General features: G+C 58.2%; 1 protein-coding gene and 1 long non-coding RNA gene across 9 annotated transcripts; one reads left to right on the forward strand and one right to left on the reverse strand.

The window, feature by feature from the left end:
- The first annotated feature begins 4,685 nt into the window (after positions 1 to 4,685).
- On the forward strand, positions 4,686 to 15,727 carry LOC132525483 (USP6 N-terminal-like protein). Of its 8 annotated transcripts, XM_060158058.1 has the most exons (9): positions 4,686 to 4,790; positions 6,514 to 6,691; positions 6,997 to 7,104; positions 7,878 to 8,005; positions 10,512 to 10,965; positions 12,276 to 12,340; positions 12,855 to 12,920; positions 14,745 to 14,854; positions 15,266 to 15,727. In XM_060158058.1, exons 5-9 carry the CDS (start codon positions 10,962 to 10,964, stop codon positions 15,318 to 15,320), a joined length of 300 nt encoding a protein of 99 aa, XP_060014041.1. In that variant the 5' UTR covers positions 4,686 to 4,790; positions 6,514 to 6,691; positions 6,997 to 7,104; positions 7,878 to 8,005; positions 10,512 to 10,961; the 3' UTR covers positions 15,321 to 15,727. The 8 variants fall into 8 exon arrangements, 1 of the variants encoding a protein (XP_060014041.1); XR_009542252.1 differs by lacking the exon at positions 12,855 to 12,920 and having other exon boundaries at positions 10,512 to 11,977; positions 12,272 to 12,340; XR_009542250.1 differs by lacking the exons at positions 14,745 to 14,854; positions 15,266 to 15,727 and adding an exon at positions 13,027 to 14,729 and having other exon boundaries at positions 10,512 to 11,977; positions 12,272 to 12,340.
- LOC132525486 (uncharacterized) lies at positions 5,642 to 14,708 on the reverse strand. Its single transcript, XR_009542255.1, has 3 exons — positions 14,458 to 14,708; positions 10,976 to 12,886; positions 5,642 to 10,546 (listed from the first exon to the last, which is right to left on the reverse strand). It is a non-coding gene; the product is annotated as an uncharacterized LOC132525486 (long non-coding RNA).
- Positions 15,728 to 19,212: the final 3,485 nt, after the last annotated feature.

Genomic DNA, 19,212 nt, shown 5'->3' on the forward strand with positions numbered 1-19,212 from the left:
TAATGTTAAAAATTGAAGTATAGTTGATTTACAATATTGTGTTAGTTTCAGGTGTACAGCACAGTGATTCAGTTATACATATGAAGGAAGAATTTTAAGACAAATAAATGGAGAGGCATACCATGTTCATGAATGGAAAGACTCAACATAGTAAAGATATCAGTTCTCCATAAACTGATCTACAGATTAATTACAATTCCAACCACAATTCCAGCAAGACTTTTTGTAGACAGAGACAAGCTGATTCTAAAATTTACATGTACAGATGGAAAAAACGAGAATAGCTTAAACAATTTTGAAAAAGAAGAATAAAGTGTGAGAATCACATTACCTAACCTAAAAACTCACTCTGAAGTTGCAGTAATGAAGACAGTGTGGTATGGGTGAAGGATAGACACACAGATGGACAGAGCAGATTAGAGCCCAGAAATAGGCCCTCACTCCTTTGGCGAACTGATTTTGACAAGGTACAAAGGCAGTTCAGCAGAGAAAGAATCGTCTTTTCAATAAATAGTGTGGGAGCAACTGGATATTGATGTGAAAAAAGAAAAGAATTTTGATCTAAACCGTATAACTTATGCAAAGGTTAACTTTAAATGGGTCATAGGTCTAAACATAAAATCTAAAAATATAAAATGTTTAGATTAAAACATAGGAGAAAATCTTACTAGCATGGAGTTAGGTAAGGAGTTGATAGATTTGACATGAAAAGCAAACTCCATCAAAGGCAAAAATATGTATCCTAATGTTAGTAGCACTGTCAAGAGGGATAGTTGTTTGGAAAGCAGTCTGACAGCATCTGGCAAAATTGAAATGATATATGATCTTTGACCTAGAACTTTCTCTCCGGGGAATTGGGCCATCCCACAGAAAGGAGCATCCATGCTGAGGGTGCAGGGAGAAGGGTTTAGCTGTGCCTGCGGTGGCAGAAACGCGGGGCCACAGGGATGGCCGTGCAGAGAGTGTACTGGACATCCACTAGCATGGCCCCGGAACCGCGTGAGGCTGACCCCAAGCTCTACGCTCTGGGAACGCAACAGGGAAGCTGCCCGGGTGAGGAGGGGGCAGAGCCGTGTGTAGTAAAGAGCCGTGTAATGAACCAGCGGCAACCAGTGTGTGCACAGGCCAAGCGCAGCGGGCTCGAGGGGAATCCTACGCAGATGCAGGCGGTGGGTCAGGAGAAATAAGACACCACCTCACGGGCTTTCTTGGAGGGGGTCCTGCTGCAGAGGTGGGAGAAGCCACCGTGTGGAGCCACAGAATGGAAAGGCAGAGGCCGTGGGGTTTTTTGTGGTTTGGTTTTTTTTGGCTGCGCCTCGTGCGGCTTGTGGGATCTTAGTTCCCTGACCAGGGATCAAACCCAGGCCCTCGGCGGCGAGAGCTCAGAGTCTTAACCACTGGACCGCCAGGGAAGTCCCAAGGCCGTGGTTTTAAAACCACAGGAAAGATCACACTTGGGCGTATCTGCAAATGCACATGTATGGGTGGGCACTTGTAACGGGAACTGATGGGGAAGACAAGAACTGGGCAGGTGCTGGTCAGGGGCGCCCAGGGTCTCAGTGGGCACTGAGGCATGGCGGCCCCTGGCTCGAGGACATTGCGGGTGCAGGTGGGGGTGGGGATGGGGGGGCATCGGGAGCCCAGGGGGCCTGCCCACTCCTCCTAGGTGGTCAGACCTCAGGTCGTGGTGCCCTCCGGGGCCTGCCAGGTGGGGTCTGCTCCAACCACAAGGGCCTTGGTTCTGCCCAAATGCCCTGAGGCCTTTAAGAGGAACAGGGTCTTTTAGACTAAAACCCCCTCTGTTTCCATAGTCAGTGGGTCTGGACACATAATAGCAGGTGGTTAATAAATGTAGCGGAATGAGGGACACTTAGGGTGTCATGGTGTCCCGGGCGCGGGGTGGCAGGGGGAGCCCACAGGAAGGCGCCACGTGGCTGAGGGTCCACGAGAGGCAGCACAGGGCCCCCTGTGGACGGGGCGCGGGGACGGCCACCAGCAGCACAAGGAGAGGTCTGGAGGCCGCCTGGAGAGCAGAGTGGCCACCAGAGCCAGTGGAGCACTTGAGAAAAGCTCCTTGTGTCCCCGGGCGCCGGTCCTGCACGCGGCGGCCTCGCCGTGCCCGGAAGCGGACGTCCAGTCCTGGGCAGGCTGCTGGGGGCTGCCCTGCTCCCGGACCTCAGGACGGAGGGCCCGAGGCTCTGCTCCCAGACCTCAGGACGGAGGGCCGCTCGGGGGCCGCTCTTTTGCGCCATTCAGGACCTCCCAGCCCGCGTTTCCCTAACGGCTCACTTTGGAGACATTGCTCTTCTCCAGGAGGCTATAAATAGAAAACTTGTCTTGAGCGCCTGGCTCAGCCTGACTTACTTCTGCCTCAGAACTGCAGGCGTCAGTGTTGGATATCTGCTGTGGACGCTGGGTTTTATAAACACAGAACCTGGGAGGAGAGACAGTCTTTTTCCTCCTATTTCGCTGTTTGAGGACATGGCCATGTGGCCAGTGAGTCTGGCCGGTGGCCAGCACTGAAGGACTAGGAGTCCGTGTGCCCGCGATTACCTCCAAAACAGGACACTTGGGCAGCTGTTTGCCAAGACGTGGTTTCAAGAGGTCTGGGACTCGGTCGGGAACGTGGTCTAGAATGAAGTCTTTGATTCCTCAGGCTGTATTAGTGCTTGTCTCCAAACTTCTGTGCCAACCAGTGGGAAGTTATAAAGAGAAGAGGACGGACGCTGGGGAGCGCGTCACGCGCAGGCAGGACGGGCTCCTCTGTCCCCAGACAGGCCTGTGAGAACACAGCCCCACAGGGGAGCTCCCGGAGCCCGTGCCTCCGGGCAGCGCCGCGGGCATCCTGTCCACGAAGCGGAGCCTCCAGGGCAAGGAGGGGACAGGGGTGCTGAACGCATATGCCGGGGCTGGTTCGAGTCGCTGCTGTGTTGCGGCTGTCGCCCCCCTGCTGCCGACGACAGGGCGGTGGCGGGGCTGGACCACGTGTGCGCCTCGTCCCCACTCAGGGGCTGTTGGGAGCCAGGCTGCTGTAAACGTTGTGCTCTCATTTCCCTGGGATGGACACTGGGTCGTGTTCAACCAGTGAGAAGCCGCCAGGCTGCTCCGGGGCTGGGGTGGGGCTTGCAGGTTCCTGTCCCCGGGCCGCGGTCCCTGTTTTACCTTAGCCAGTCTGATGGCTGTGGAGGGCATCTCGTGTGGCTCCGAGCTGCCTTCCCTCACGGCTGATGACATGGGCGTCTTTCCTCGAGCTTCTTCGCCAGCTGTGGCCATCTTCAGGGAGGTGTCCAGCTGTGTCTTTTGCCCGCTCCCTAACTGGAATATCTGCTTTACTGTTGAGCCTCCGGAGCTCTCTCTGTGTTCTGGAACTAACCCTTCGTTGGGTTATGTGCTTGCAAATATTTTCATCCGCTCAGCAGGGTCTTTGGCGGAACACAAGTTGGGAGGGTTGGCACGGTTACCACGTTGTCGCCCAATCCACGAACATGCTGTCTCTCTGTTTATTTGGGCTTTTGATTTCTTTTATCAGCATTCTGTAGTTTTCAGCATGCAGTTCTGTCCACATTTTGTTACGTTCAGTCCTAAGTGTCTTATTTTCCAGGGCGTCACTATAGCCGGGGTGGTGTCTTCATTTGGTTTCCACGCGATGACTGATCATTATGAGCACGGAAGCGCCTGCTGACGCATGTGTGGGTTTGCTGAGCCCACTCTGTCCTTCTACACGTGCTTTTGTTGATACGCTGAGATTTCCTACAGTCAGCCATGTCCTATGCAAAGAGGGAGCTTTATTTCTTCCTTCCCAATCGGTCTGCTTTTCCTTGCCTTATGGAAGCAGCTAGAACTCATAGGGCTGCCCTGAAGGGAGCAGAGAAAGCAAACTCCTGGTCCCACTGCAGCCCCAGGGGAAAGGCTCACGCATCCAGTCAGGCCCCCGGGGCATCGGCTGGGAGGTGAGCTGAGGCCCACCTCACATGACTCAGACATGGCATCGAGTGTCATTTACGACACAGGGCGGGTCCTTACCGGCAGTGACAACGATGCAGCTAGCTCCACGGATGGGAACGGACAGTGAAATTGGATGTGGCACCATGGGACCAGGTAATGAGGGCTTGACGGCCAGAGTGAGTGACCTGGGCTCAGTCCAGCAGCTGGCGGAGTTCAAGATAGACGGAGAGAGACAGAGACAGATGGAGAGAGACAGACGGACGGAGACAGGAGATGTGGCGGCAGAGGGAGTCTTCTTTTGTGACTCTGTCCCTTTAGAGTGTGACCTGGGGGGGTACTCGTACAGCCGCAGCCGAGCCTCTGGACGCGGGGTGAGAGTGCCTGGGGCCTGGGCTGTCCTCGTTGGGTCTCACACACTTGAGGCACCAGGTTCCTGGACTCTCGCCAGGGCCACGATAGGTGGCACACGGTGCCTGGCAGGGCGACGCACTCACCTCAGAGCTCTGGGGTCTAGGACGGAGTTCCTTTGGTTTAATTGGCACTTTGGACTTCCCAGGTACCAGAAACTCTGAAGGGATGGATGGTCACGGAGATCTTCGCTTCTCTTAGACTTGGTTTTAGGGGTTGAGAAGCAGCAGGCATCTCCTTGGGACCTGCTGTCCTGGCTGTAGCTGTGACCCCGGCAGGGAGCAGACTCAGGAAGCTGGGCGGGGAAATTGCCACGTGGGAGCTTGGGCCTCCTGTGAGGACAGGCCGCCCCGCGGCGGCGAGGAGCTCCAGATGGGCTGCGTCCCCGGACGCCCGGGCACAGCTCTCGCCTCGGCCCTCCAGGCCCTGCAGCTCAGGTGAGGAGACGCGCAGCCTCCTTCCCGTGCTCTCGGGGGCTGTCCCCGCACCGTGGGTCCCCAAGCTGAGTGCTTGCCGGTGGATAAGCTCGTGGGCTCCAGGCCTTTGGAAGGACCAGCCCCGGGCCCTCCTGTGTCCTCCTTCATCCTGTTCCCTCCACCCCGAGGCTCTGCCCTGCTCTGCGTCCAGCCTCCCGAGTCCATGAGCGGCTCACGGATTTCCGGTGTCTCCTGTGACTCCATTAAAACACGTAAAGACTCTGCATTTCTCCTGAAATACACTTTAGCTGCCTTCCTGTGCCTGTTGGTATTGTCACGTCTAAGTATTTCTTTTTTTTTTTTTTTTTTTTTTTTTTCCGGTACGCAGATCTCTCACTGTTGTGGCCTCTCCCGTCGCGGAGCACAGGCTCCGGATGTGCAGGCTCAGCGGCCATGGCTCACGGGCCCAGCCGCTCCGCGGCATGTGGGATCTTCCCGGACCGGGGCACGAACCCGCGTCCCCTGCATCGGCAGGCGGACTCTCAACCACTGCGCCACCAGGGAAGCCCACGTCTAAGTATTTCTAATTTCCATTATGATTTCTTCTTAGACCCATGAACTATTTAGAGATGTTTCCAAATGTATGTTTTTTTTGTTGTTGTTTGTTTTTACATCTTTATTGGAGTATAATTGCTTTACAATGGTGTGCTAGTTTCTGCTTTATAACAAAGTGAATCAGTTATACATATACATATGTTCCCATATCTCTTCCCTCTTGCATCTCCCTCCCTCCCACCCTCCCTATCCCACCCCTCTAGGTGGTCACAAAGCACCGAGCTGATCTCCCTGTGCTACACGGCTGCTTCCCACTAGCTATCTATTTTACGTTTGGTAGTGTATATATGTCCATGCCACTCTCTCGCTTTGTCACAGCTTACCCTTCCCCTCCCCATATCCTCAAGTCCATTCTCTAGTAGGTCTGTGTCTTTATTCCTGTCTTACCCCTAGGTTCTTCGTGACATTTTTTTTCTTAAATTCCATATATATGTGTTAGCATACGGTATTTGTCTTTCTCTTTCTGATTTACTTCACTCTGTATGACAGACTCTAGGTCTATCCACCTCATTATAAATAGCTCAATTTCGTTTCTTTTTATGGCTAATATTCCATTGTATATATGTGTCACATCTTCTTTATCCGTTCATCTGATGATGGACACTTAGGTTGTTTCCATCTCCTGGCTATTGTAAATAGAGCTGCAGTGAACATTTTGGTACATGACTCTTTTTGAATTATGGTTTTCTCAGGGTATATGCCCAGTAGTGGGATTGCTGGGTCATATGGTAGTTCTATTTGAAGTTTTTTAAGGAACCTCCATACTGTTCTCCATAGTGGCTGTACCAATTCCCATTCCCAGCAGCAGTGCAAGAGTGTTCCCTTTTCTCCACACTCTCTCCAGCATTTATTGTTTGTAGATTTTTTGATGATGGCCATTCTAACCGGTGTGAGATGATATCTCACTGTAGTTTTGATTTGCATTTCTCTAATGATTAATGATGTCGCGCATTCTTTCATGTGTTTGTTGGCAGTCTGTATATCTTCTTTGGAGAAATGTCTATTTAGGTCTTCTGCCCATTTTTGGATTGGGTTGTTTGTTTTCTTGTTATTGAGCTGCATGAGCTGCTTGTAAATTTTGGAGATTAATCCTTTGTCAGTTGCTTCATTTGCAAATATTTTCTCAAAGAGCACGGAGGGGACAGACAGCGTCGTTTCCAGGTGGGAAGAGCATGAGCTTGGAGCCCTCCGGCTGCATTTGTCAGATCTGAAAAGCATGAGTGCCCGTCAGTGCGGGACTTCAATAACATCCTGATGGACCCACGAAATGCACATTCACAGCCATTAACAGCAGACACACCTCGAAGGTAATCATGAAGACTTTGAAGACTGGTAAATGAAAAAGACACTCAGTGATGCTGTGGGAGGGGGAGTGGATAACTGTGATACAGGACCATCTGGAGGCGGCTTGGCTGGACTCCATGAGGATGGGCCAAGGGATGGCGGGAGAGGGCCAGGCCTCCCGGCTGAGACCTGCATGGTGACAGGACCCTCCCCCAAAGGCAAGAGACCTTTGAGGTAAAGGGCTCGGTTCTGATCCTGACCTCTGACCCGGGCAGCGACACCGCAGTTCTGCCTGCTGCCCGGCACCCACTGTGCTTCGTGTCCGTAGGCAGTTGGGAGCCCTCGTGGTCTCTGACCTGCTCTGACCCTCGCCCGACCCGACCGCAGTCCATCTGTAGAGACCAGGCGCCGCTCCAGCAGTTGAGAGGCCGGAAAGGTGAGCATCACCTGCACCCTCGTCCCTTGTGGCCACGTTGGGGGTAGAGGTCACCAGATGGGCGGTTCCATCCTTCCTGGGATGCGGCCAAGACGACGCTGACCCCCCAGCATTGACCATGGGCCGGGCGCATCCAGCCACGTAATCGGTCTGTGGGGGGAGGGCTGCTGCCAGAGGTGCCCGTGTCCACGTGAGGAGCCCAAGGTCAGAGCTTAGACACCTGGCCCAGAGGAGGAGGAAGGACAGCAGGAGGGGGTAGAGAGGATGCGGGAGGAAGAGCAGGGGGTGAGCCAGGGGCTCCAGGCCAGTCCAGAGCGTCTGTATTTGTTTAGGGTGCAGGTACCTATAAAGGTTGTACCCAGGTGAGCCTCTGATGTGGCCGTCAGACCCAGAGAACCTCAAGGAAGCTGGCTGAGGCCTGGGTGGAAAACGCTATCGGGATTTAACTCAGACTGCGAAGGCTTAGGGTGGGCCTAAGTAGCCACCTGGCACTGGTGGCCAGCAGGGTAAGGGATGGGGGAATGTGCTTAGGGGTCGGGGGCGGGCTGGCCCTGGGGGTCCGTGTACCAGAAGCCAGCACCTGCCCGAATCCGCCTGGCCCTGGCCACATTCCCCTGCCTGGCGACAAGACCTCGTCCAAAGGCAAGACCCCTTAGAGGGAAAGGGCTCAGTGCCAACCCTGAGCAATGACGCGGGGCCCATCGTGGGGTGGAGTGGCAGTGACCCCACAGTCCCACCCGCTGCCTGGCACCCACTCTTCTTCGTGTCCGTAGGTGTTTGGAGGCCCCCGGGGTCCCTGACCGTCTCTGACCCTCACCTGCCCAGCTCCATCTCTCCTGCCCCTTCCCTGGGTGCATTTCCATCGAGGAGGCACATCTCCCAGCAGCAAGAGGTCAGATGGGTAAGCATCACCTCGTCTCTTGTGGCCACAGTGGGGACAGAGGCCCATGGGTGGGTGCCTCCGTCCTCTCTGGCTCCAGCCAAGCTGACTCGGACCCCACCCCACTGACCCTGGGCCAGGCCCCTGCAGCCCCTTCTGCCTCCGTGGGGGGAGGGCTGCTGCCAGAGGTGCCCGTGTCCACGTGAGGAGCCCGAGGTCAGAGCTTAGACACCTGGCCCAGAGGAGGAGGAAGGACAGCAGGAGGGGGTAGAGAGGATGCGGGAGGAAGAGCAGGGGGAGACAGATAGAAGACGGAGCCAGTGGGGAGGTGCATGCAGGGTGACGGAGGGAGGAGGAGGTAAGACAGGAAGAGGGGGAAGGACAGGAAAGATGGAGGGCGGTGGGACGCAGGAGCAGTAGGGGAGAGTGGCTGAGTGGCTGAGGAGTAGGTCTGGGTGTCGGGAAATGGGGAGAATGCGGAAGGAAGGGTGGAGGCGAGTGGCCAGTGGGGACAGAGGAGGAGGAAGGATGGAGAAGGGATGCAAGAAGTGGGCAGGAGGGGAGGGTGCAGGAGGAGGTGAAGGGTGAAGGCTAGGGGTGCGAGGGAGGGGAGGGGAGGCGTGTGGATGGAGGGGAGGCGAGCGGAGCAGGGCAGGGTGCGGAGAGGTGCTCAGAGCTTCGGAAGCCCCACAGCCCGGCGCCCTCTCCAAGCCCTGTGCTTGTGCCCTGCGTCCTCGAAGTACCCTGTCCATCGTGCCCCAGATCAGGGGCACTGCCAGGTGAGGACGTTTGTGTTCGGGCTGTGGGCCGGGCTGGGACACAGGGCCTCATCCTGAGCAGTGCCCTGTCCCAAGTCCTCTTGACGTGTCACTGGCCCAACACATCCCAGCCGTGTTCCCGATGGGCTGGGCCTTCTGCAAGTGTCCAGGAACGAGTGGGTCCCTCTGCGTGAATGGGGACCGTGAGGCCCTTCCCCCATCGCCTTGTTCAGAATTGTGGACCTAGAGACGGTCTCAGCAGCACAGAGGCTGCCTGAGGTCAAACATGTCCTCCTCTCCCCAAGCCACACCCTCCTGATCAGCTGCGGTGTCGTCTGAGCTGATTCACCAGCCAGCACCAGCTTTGAGTTCAGTCAGCTGGAGTAGGTGTGAGCATCTCGTCCTAGAGACCCCCGGTCCCCAGTCCCTGCTCTGCTTCCCGAGTGGGGCCATCCTGGGTGGGCGCCCGGTCCTGGGAGGAGCCTAGTGGGCAGGATCCCAGGGCCGCCCTTGACCAGGAGCGCCCCTGCCACCTTCAGGGTCTCCTGGGGCTGAGACTGTGGGGAATCGGGCTCAGAGAGCTCTTTTTCTTCAATTCACACATCACTAAATTTAGCTGTTAAAATACACCGATCAGTGGTTTTCAGAGTATTTACAAAGTTGTGCAACCGTCACCACTGTGTCCACATTTCACCACCTCGTAACAAAGTCTCGTATCCGTCAGCAGAGAACCCCCCAGCCCCTCCCCCAGCCCTGGAGACCACTGGTCGAGTTTCTGTCTCTACGGATCTGGCGATGCTGGACGTTTCAGATCAATGGGATCACTGTGGTCTCTTGTATCCAATTTCTTTCACTGAGCATCATCTCCATCCATGTTGTAGCCCGGATCAGTATTTCCTGTCCGCAATACAGGAGGGTTCTAATTTCTCTGCATCCTTGTGTTACTGGTGATAGCCATTCCGTGGGTGAGGAGTGGTGTGTCCTGTGGCCTTGTCTCTGAAGCTGGGTAGACTTCGGAGAAAGGTCTGTCTATGTCCTCTGTCCATTTTCTAATTGGTCTACTTCTTTTGATTGAGTTCGGAGTTTTTATATACTCTGTATACTAGGCCCCTTATCAGATAGGTGATTCACAAATCTTTTTATTCATTGTGTGTCTTTTCACTTTCTTGATGGTGTCATTTGAAGCACAGAAGTTTTTCGTGTTGATAAAGTCCAGTTTATCAATTTTTTTCTGTTGCTCGTGCTTTTTTACTTGTTTATTTGTTGTGTGTGTGGCCATGCTATGCAGCATGTGAGATCTTAGTTCCCCGACCAGGGATGGAACCCGTGCCCCTGCAGTAGAAGCACAGAGTCCTAACCGCTGGACCGCCAGGGAAGTCCCGTGTTGCTCGTGCTTCTGGTGCTCGAGCAAACTGTGATTCCCGCAGGAGCCCCTCTGCAGCCGGCAGCCACCCTCTCCCTTCCTCAGCGCCCAAGGCCAGGATCGCAGCTCACTGCGCAGCTCAGCACTTCGCCTGGGCCTCCTGGCCCCCTGCTTGCCCCTCATCACCTCACTGTGACAGGGTTTCCCAGGCGGCTCGGAGGGGAGTCTGGAAGCGGAAGTAAGTGTTACGAGGTGTGGGTGCGAGCCATGACCCGCCACCCCGGCGGCGTGGTTTTCTCCCCTCATCAGACAGACGGGGGAGCTGCCGACAAGGAGCCAACTTCAACTTGCTGGCTCTCTGAAGCTCTTTAGCACACTGGGATATTTGGATATTTTTGTCTTGCAGCGTCGCACATGGAGAAGCCGGAGACCCTGCTGGCCCTGGAACGAGCAGAAATAACAGCCAAACACAAGTAGGTGAGACCCCGGCAGACGGTGAACACGAAGAGCAGGTGCAGCCCAGGCAGGTATCAGAGCCAAGGACAGGCAGGTGAGGCCCGGCGGGGATCAGAGCAGGTAGATCAGGTGAGGCCCAAGTGGGTATCGTCACCAGTCGGAGCAGGTACAGCCCCGGTAAGGATCGTAGTCACCAGCAGCAGGTGAGGCCCAGGTGGGGAAGCACAGCCAGCAGAAGCAGATATGTCCCTGGTGGGATCAGAGCCAAGGAGGGGCGGGTGAGGCCCAGGTGGGGCCCATTGCCAGGTATGCGCAGGTGCGGCCCAGTGGGAGCCACAGCAGCAGGAACAGTTATGTTCCAGGCGGGGATCCCGGCCAAGGCTGAGAAGGCGGAACCCAGATGGGTATCCTCACCCGGAGGGGCGGGTATGGCCTGGGTGGCGGTCACAGCCAGTGGGACCAGGTGGCCCAGGCAGGATCCTAGCCAGGTACGAGCAGCTCCCACTCGGGCAGGTGGGTCTCGTGCTGTGCTCCTGGGACGCAGGGCAGGGGAGGTGTCCTGCCCCTCCTTTGGCCACACCTCTGGCCTCTGTGGGTTTCAGGGCCAGGCAGGGGCTCCAGTGGAACCCGGGGAAGATGCTGACCGCTCGCTGTACAAAGTTGCCGACAGGCTACGTTTTCTGCCATGAGGCATCAGGATGCCCCTCCTTCCCATCTCGGGGCAGGTTTCCTTTTGCAGAAAGACCTCTCTGGAGGCGGGACCCATCGCCCCAGCTCAGGGCCTCGACCCCTGGTGGCCACGGCAGGTCAGGGTCTGCACTGGGCTGGAGCTGAGAGGACTCGGGGAGGCGGCGGGGGCAGGGCTGGGCGCTGGTCCAGGCCTGGGCCTCAGCCGCGTGGCCTCCATGCCTGGCCCTGGCCTCTGCCTCCGAGGTCAGAGGGAGGCTCAGCCTGGTTAGCAGACTCTGCAGAGCGTGGCCACAGGGTGAGGCGCGCCTGGCCCACAGGTCTCCGAGGCTCTGGCCCGGAGGACAGTGAGAGGTGTGGCCTCAGGCGCTGGAGGGACGGGCAGGGGGAGCAGGCAGGACCGGCCTCAGAAGCTCACGGGAAGGAGACAGACGCAGGCGGAGTTTGCAGCTGAAGACGACCTGACCCCTCGGTCTGGGGCTGGGAGGAGACTCGGGGTAGAAGGCCGGGCCGGGCCACGGTGGGGGAGAGAGGAGAAGACGTGCATGTACCTGGACGGAGCTGGTCTGCAGCAGGGCTAAGGGTGCTGGGCTCCTGGACGGAGGCGTCCACTCTGGAGCAGGGTGAGGCCCTGGGGAGCGACTCACCTGGACGGTGGCGTCCACTCTGGAGCAGGGTGAGGCCCTGGGGAGTGACTCACCTGGACGGAGGCATCCACTCTGGAGCAGGGTGAGGCCCTGGGGAGCAACTCACCTGAGAGCCCTGAGCGGGGGCCTCTGCGCTCCAGCAGGGCAGGGGCCGGGAGGGCATGGAACAGAGCGGGTGACCAGCATCGGCAGGAGGTGGGGCACCTCCTGGGGCTGCTGTGGGACGCAGCCCATCCCTGAGCCAGCACCCTCCTGGGGTCAGCCCTCCCCTCCGCAGTCTCCTGGGCTGACACCTGGGGCTTGATGGGGGCAGGTGGGGCCTTCTGGGCACCCGGCCGGGTGCAGGTCCTCACGCTCTGCTTCTCTTGCCTTCCAGTCAGGGGAGCTGCGTAGCCTCAGCACCCAGGGCCTCAGCATCAGCGGCTGCAGCACCCACTCAGCGAGGGTAAGAGCCATCCATGCTGCACCGGCGGGAGGGGGGAGGACGTCGTGGGTGCAGCTTCGGTTCCCTGCCGCCCTGACCCCAGAGCCGTCAAGGGGTCCTCGGGCTGAGGGGTCTGCGCCTTTCCTGGCCCTTTTGAGGTCACGCCCATCAGGGCCACCCTAGGAAGCTGGCAGCTGGGCCAGCACCACCATTTCCCATTTTCCAGCAAAAAGCCCAGGAGATCGGGCGAGCTGACAAGTGGGTGAAGATGCTGAGGGATTGGAGTAAATACCAGGGTGGCGAGAAGGTAGCAAGCTGAGCATCCTGACCCTGAAGGGTGCTGGGCTGGGTGCCCCACAAGGCCCAGGGAGAGTCCGATGCCAGGGCCGCAGCCAGCCCAGCCGGGGACCCCGCAGGAAGGGAGCAGCGGGGCCACGGCCCGCTCTTACTTGCGGCAGACCCAGCCCCTCCGGAGCATCCTCCAGACGCCTCTCGCTCTCTCTCCTCCTTGGCATCCCCTGCACCTGTCTCACAGCTGGCTTCTCTCCCGGAGATGCGCCGGCGGGTCTACAAAGGAATCCCCCCACAGGTGCAAGGTCAGGTATGGTCTCTGCTGTTGGACATGGAGAAGGTGAAGGTGGAGAACAAAGGGAAATACCAGGGCTACCCTGGTGGTGCAGTGGTTAAGAATCCGCCTGCCAATGCAGGGGACATGGGTTCAAGCCCTGGTCCAGGAAGATCCCACATGCTGTGGAGCAACTAAGCGCGTGCGCCACAGCCACTGAACCTGCACTCTAGAGCCGCGAGCCACAACTACTGAGCCTGCATGCCACAACTACTAAAGCCCGTGCGCCTACAGCCCGTGCTCCACAAGAGAAGCCACTGCAACAAGGACCCGCGCACCACAACGAAGAGTAGACCCCGCTCGCCACAGCTAGAGAAAGCCTGCACGCAGCAACGAAGACCCAATGCAGCCAAAAATAAATAAGTTTTTTTTTTTTTTAAAGGGACGACCAGGTATGGCCCCTCCACCTGTGCGGGGGCCGCACCAACAGGCCAGGACATCAGGAGCTTGGGGGGCTGGGCCTCAGGGACCCCTTGCCCATCCCCAGCACTTTCCTGGCACCTCCCAGGCTTGCAGGCCCCGAGGCCCACCTGCCTGGAAGGCCCTAACCCACCCCCCTGCTGCCCATCCCACTTGGCCTAGTGCAGACACTGTGTCCAGATACGGACACATGCCACCTGGAATCAAACTAAGCCCTCCTAGACAGTTGGGGGGACAGAGTCACACAGCAAGGGATAGAAACCAGGGGGAAAAGAGCAAGGAGACACCCACAGAAGCCATGAAAGGAGAAAGCAAAGCCAAACCAGATGAACGACAGGCCTGCATTCAGCTGAACAGAAGGACTGAATCCGGACAAGAAGCAGGTCTTTTCCCATCGCCCCAGAGAGGTCCCTACACCTGGCCTGTTCCCACCGCCCAGCACCCCCTCTCCACCGAGGGTACCCCCAGGTCACATTGCCCGGGGAGGGCGCTCTGTGTACCCAGACCAAGTAAGACCAGTAGGGGAAATGTGACAGTGGTCATGCTTCCACAAGCAACCCAAGGACGGGTAACCTACGAGGCTAAGAATGTGGCGGACACCCACTAACTGTGGGACCACAGCCAGCGTCACGCTCAGTCCGGAAGCTCTCAAAGGGCCCCCGGAAACAGGGCAGATACATACAGAGATCAAGAATGTCCCTCCGTATGAACATAAAGAGTTCTGAAACGGGAAACATGCATGTCTGTTAGGCCTAAGGGGAGCCCCAAGGATATGTTTTTCGCCTTCTTAACCAGGGGTCTGAGAAGGGGGGGTGTCAGGGCCGCGGGGCTCTGCATTCCTCATGGGCTGTTTTAGCGTCTGGCTGTTGGGAGCCCGAGCCCCCAGCAGCCCTCCCGTCGCCGTCCCCGGGGACCCTGAGTCGGGCTGGTGCCAGATTGTCTCTTGGGAAACAAGGCAGTGAGCCGCCCTTACTGTCCTCGCCCTGCCCCGCCTCGCCCCGCCGCACCCCTCGTGTCCCCGCCTGTTGGCGGTGGGACTCCGGCGGGGGTCAAGGAACAGAGGCCCAACCGCCCTCTCCGCCTCCCCACGCACCTGGGAGCCGCCTCCCTGGGGCGCTGTCATCCTGGGAGGCCGCATGCAGCGGGCGGAGGAGGGGTCCAGCTGGCCTGGACGGTGCCTCCCTAAAGGGCGGGGGTCTGGACCTTGGACGTGGGCGTCACTCGTGACCCGCCCTGGCTTCAGGAATGCGCACAGTGAGGCTTCTGCAGAAACAGCTCAGCTCCCGCCGGCCTCCTCGCAGCGCGCGCTCTGTCCGGCGGTGGTGGTCGTGGGTCCGGGCTCCGCCTGACGCCTGCCCCGCCCCTTGGCCCCGCCCACAGAGCCCGAAACCGCGGGCCCGGCTGTACTCCCAGGACCTAAAGCAGATCGACCTGGGTGGGAACCGCGCCTTCCGAAACCGCATCATGTTCCGGGAGCGCTACGGCATCAAGTGGGTCCCCGGGGCCCCGCGGGGGGAGGCGTGGGCCTGGGTCTGAAGCTGGGATGGCGGGCGCCCGGCCCCCGGCCTGGCGGTGCCGCCTGAGCCTCGAGGGGGCGCAAGTGGGCACGTGAGGAACGAGGGCGAAGGTGTGGGGCACGGGGCGGGGGGCGCGCGGGGAGAGTGGGGACCGGTCTGGACTGGCTCAACAGGCCCCAGAGGGCCCCGCGGGAGGTGAGGGGCTCCAGGCACCAGAGACCAGGCTGGACCCGAGCCCAGGGGAACGAATGGAACGAATGCGGGTCGGCGGGGTCAAAATGACGCCCCATCTTGATGTTTTTAGTTATATATTTCTGCTCTTTTAGACAATTTCCATCATTTATTTTTTAAAAGTGCGACGAACCCCCAAATTCCATCACCCAGGTCCAACACTAGCGACACTGTCCTGTCCTGTGTCCTGCGTTCACCACACACTTGACCAGCACGGGTGTTTTACAGAGAACCCAAGATGTCTGGCCTCACCCCGTCCCTAGGTTCTCAGTATGCATTTTAAAAGCAGGGATTCTTGGGCTTCCCTGGTGGCGCAGTGGTTGAGAGTCCGCCTGCCGATGCAGGGGACGCGGGTTCGTGCCCTGGTCCGGGAAGGTCCCACATGCCCCGGAGCGGCTGGGCCCGTGAGCCATGGCCGCTGAGCCTGCGCGTCCGGAGCCTGTGCTCCGCAACGGGAGCGGCCACAACAGTGAGAGGCCCGCGTACCGCAAAAAAAAAAACAAACAAAAAAAACTGGATTCTTGGGAACTCCCTGGCGGTCCAATGGTTAGGACTCGGCACCTTCACTGCCGAGCGCCAGGGTTTGATCCCTGGTTGGGGAACTAAGATCACAAAGCTGAGTGGGATTTTGCGGGGGGGTGGGGGGTGGGGGGTGGGGGGTGGGGACGGGACGGGACACGAAGACACAGGGATTCTTATGCGTGCCCTTGACCCTGTTGCTACACCTGAAGCATTTACTGTAATCCCCTAATATCCAGCCCTAGTGGGAGCCCTAATATCGGGTCTCCCAACGCTTCACTCCTTTCTGAACAACCTGTTCCAATCTGGGTAACTGGGTATGGCGCAAAGACCCTGCCGGCCGGGGAGACCTTGTGGGTGGGCAGGAGAGCTGGTTCTGCCGTGACAGGTTCGGGGCGTACATGAATAGCCAACAGATCAAGCTCGCTCTGGACCAAGAGATGCTCTTCAGAGCCCTGACCCCGGAGAGAAGAGGGGTCTGGCCAAGACGGCGCCGGGAGCATCAAGGCAGGCGTGGGCTGTGCTGCCCGAGTGGTCGCCCTGGACCTCCCACGCTCCTCTCATGACAAGATTCCTCTACCGAGGAGACTCCACGGGCCCGAAGCTGGGAAGCCCCATGCCTGCCTCGGCCCGGAGCGTGGCTGTGTCTCTGCTGACCTCCAAGGCCGGGCCCAGGGCGAGTCAGCCGCCACTGGCCCTCAGAACCTCCATCACCCCACAGCCCCCAGGCTGCAGGCCTCACGCAGACAGGAGCCCAGGGTGTGAGGATAAGCCTGGTGGGCCCCACCAACCCACCACCCCTGCCCATCTGCAGGCCTGGGCACAGAATCAGGGAGGTTTCCTATAATGCACCACATCGTAAATATCTTAGGCTTCAGGCCCAGCCACTGCTGTCTGAGAACACAGCCTACTGGATACACAAATGAGGAAACACGGCTGTGTCCCAACTTCTGGTTCCATCTTAAACCTCTGGCTTGTTTGCAGGGCAACTCACTTGTTGCATTAGAAAACCAGAACGCCAGGATGGGGTGAGGCCATGGACACTGGGAAAGAGGCCGGTTAGGTGAGACAGAAGACACCTATGAGAGAAAGAACTATATCTAAATGTAAAACTTTCATTCTGCAAAAGACACTGTTAAAAGAATGAAAAAGCTACAGAGTGGGAGAAAATATTTGCCAATCATATATCTAATTAAGGACTCAGGCAGAATAAGAACCAAAGTGCTGGTAAGGATGTGAAGCAACAGGAACTCTCATCCAGCACTGGTGGGGATGCAAATGGTGTAGCCACTGTGGGGGACAGTTGGGTGGTTTCTTACAAAACTACACATATTGGGACTTCCCTGGTGGCGCAGTGGTTAAGAATCCACCTGCCAATGCAGGGGACACGGGTTCCATCCCTGGCCCAGGAAGATCCCACATGCCGCGGAGCAACTAAGCCTGTGCACCACAACTACTGATCCTGCACTCTAGAGCCCACGAGCCACAACTACTGAAGCCCGTGTGCTCTAGGGTCCACGTGCTGCAGCAATGAAGACCCAATGCAGTCAAAAAAACCCCACTACATATACTCTCACCATGTGATCAGCAATGATGCTCCTTGGTATTTACCCAAATGAGCTGAAAACTTAAACCCACATAAAACCTGCATGCAATATTCACTGCTCTGTTCGTGATCGTTAAAAACTGGAAGCAACCAAGATCATCTTCATCAAGGGAATGGATAAACTGGGGGATTCCATGAAATGGACTTTAATTCAGGAACACAAAGGAAGAAGCTATTGATTCACTCAACAGCATGGATGAGTCTTAGACATATTTTGCCAAGTGAAGGAATCCAGACCCACATGTGATTCCACTCACAGGGCGTTCTGGAAAAAGCACAGCCCCGGGAGGGGGAGGGTCAGCGGCCGCCAGGGCTAACGGGGTGGGATCTTAGGCCGGAGCACGGATGCGGCGGCCCCGCCCATGTGTGAAAACCCAAGGGGCTGTACATCCCCGAGACTGAACTGTGATGTGTGCCAACAGAAAAAATAAAGAAAATAAAAACTTGTCAAACTGTACACCTGGGATATTTATATTTCATTGCATGTAGACTTTACCCCTGAAACTCGAGTTTTGATCCTAAAAATGCTGTATTATTAATCAGAAACTTGGCAGGGATGAAGGTTCCCAGTAATCAGAACTCTTGTGGGGCCCCCAGGGAGGCAGCTCTGCTCTACCTGCTCTTTCCAGAACATTCCCTCGAGGAATACCAGCTGAGAGGACCCCACGGGCTGCCCACAGTGGGGTCTTGGGCCAGCCCCCTGGCCTTGTGCTCTCCCAGGTCAGGCCCCCCAAGCCTGACCTCACGGCAGGACCTCCAGACTGTGCCGGGCCCCATCGCCTCCCTCGCCTCGTCTGGGAAAGGGGACCCAGGACGGCGCCCAGAGCCTCCGGCTTGGGGCTGCTGTGGTGCTGGCGCCTAGCTTGCTCAGGGGCTCTCCAGCCCACAGGGCATCTCAGGGGGCCCCTCCAGGGCAGTGTGAGCTCGGCCAGGCGGGAGCCCATCCAGGAGCTGAGGTGGTAGTGTGGAGGGGGCAGAAGAGGCCTCCAGGTGGGTCCTCCATGCACATCTGGCTCTTGCAAGAGGTGGACACTGCCAGGGCATAAGCCAGGTCGTGGCGATCCTGCTGACGTTCCTGGGTGAGGAGGACGCCTTCTGGGCGCTGGTCCAGCTGATGACTGACGAGAAACATGCCATGCATGGTAGGTGACCACCGAGGACAGCTGGAGTGCATCAGGGCCAGGGGTCTCCCTGCAGAGCTCCCCCAGCAGTGGGCTGGCGGGGACCTGGGCCCAGTCTATGTCCCCATCAGCGAAGGGCACGGGCTCCCCGTGCTGCCCTCTGGGTCCTGGAGCCACGGCCCTCAATCCCGGCCTCGTCCAGGCAACTCTCCCTTCCCTGCTGGTCCTTCTGCCTCACACCTGCCACCCCCCAGCGCCCTCCGAGCCCACGGCCAGACGAAGCCCCGGCGGCAGCAACACCCCCTCCCGTGCCCCCAGCCTGGCTGCCAAGCCTAGGAGAGGGCCAGGCACACCCCCGTCACCCACCCCGTGGGCTGCACTCCCTGTCCCTCTGTACCAGGTCCCCCACCCCCCGCTGCGGCCAGGGCAAGCGCCAGGGCCGGACGCCTGCCCACCCCTCAGCCCAGGGTGCCAGCCAAGCTGGGCCTCCGGGAGCAGGGCCTCTGCCCCGGCCGCCCCGGCCTCACAGGCTGTCCTGCCTGGGAAGGGCGTGTCCAGCCAGGGCTCAGGAGGGCCCTGCACGCTGGGGTCACCGCCGGGGGCGCCTGCGGTACTCCACCCTCGCTGGACACGGCTCTGATTTGTGGGGGTCCGGGGGCTCCTCGGGCTTCTCCATCCCGGGGTTCCCAAAACTGCTGAGACTCCAGGCCCACGAAGAGCACATTCTAGGCAGAGCCCTCCCCCAGCTGCAAGGACACCTGGTGAGTAGATGCATCGCCCCCGCCCCCGCACAGAGGCGCCGTCCCACAGCCACCGCAGGGGCTTGGCCTCCTGCAGGCTTCATTCTCCTTCTC

This window comes from Lagenorhynchus albirostris, chromosome 9 (genome assembly GCF_949774975.1).
Source record: "Lagenorhynchus albirostris chromosome 9, mLagAlb1.1, whole genome shotgun sequence".
In the NCBI taxonomy this organism is placed as follows: domain Eukaryota; kingdom Metazoa; phylum Chordata; class Mammalia; order Artiodactyla; family Delphinidae; genus Lagenorhynchus; species Lagenorhynchus albirostris.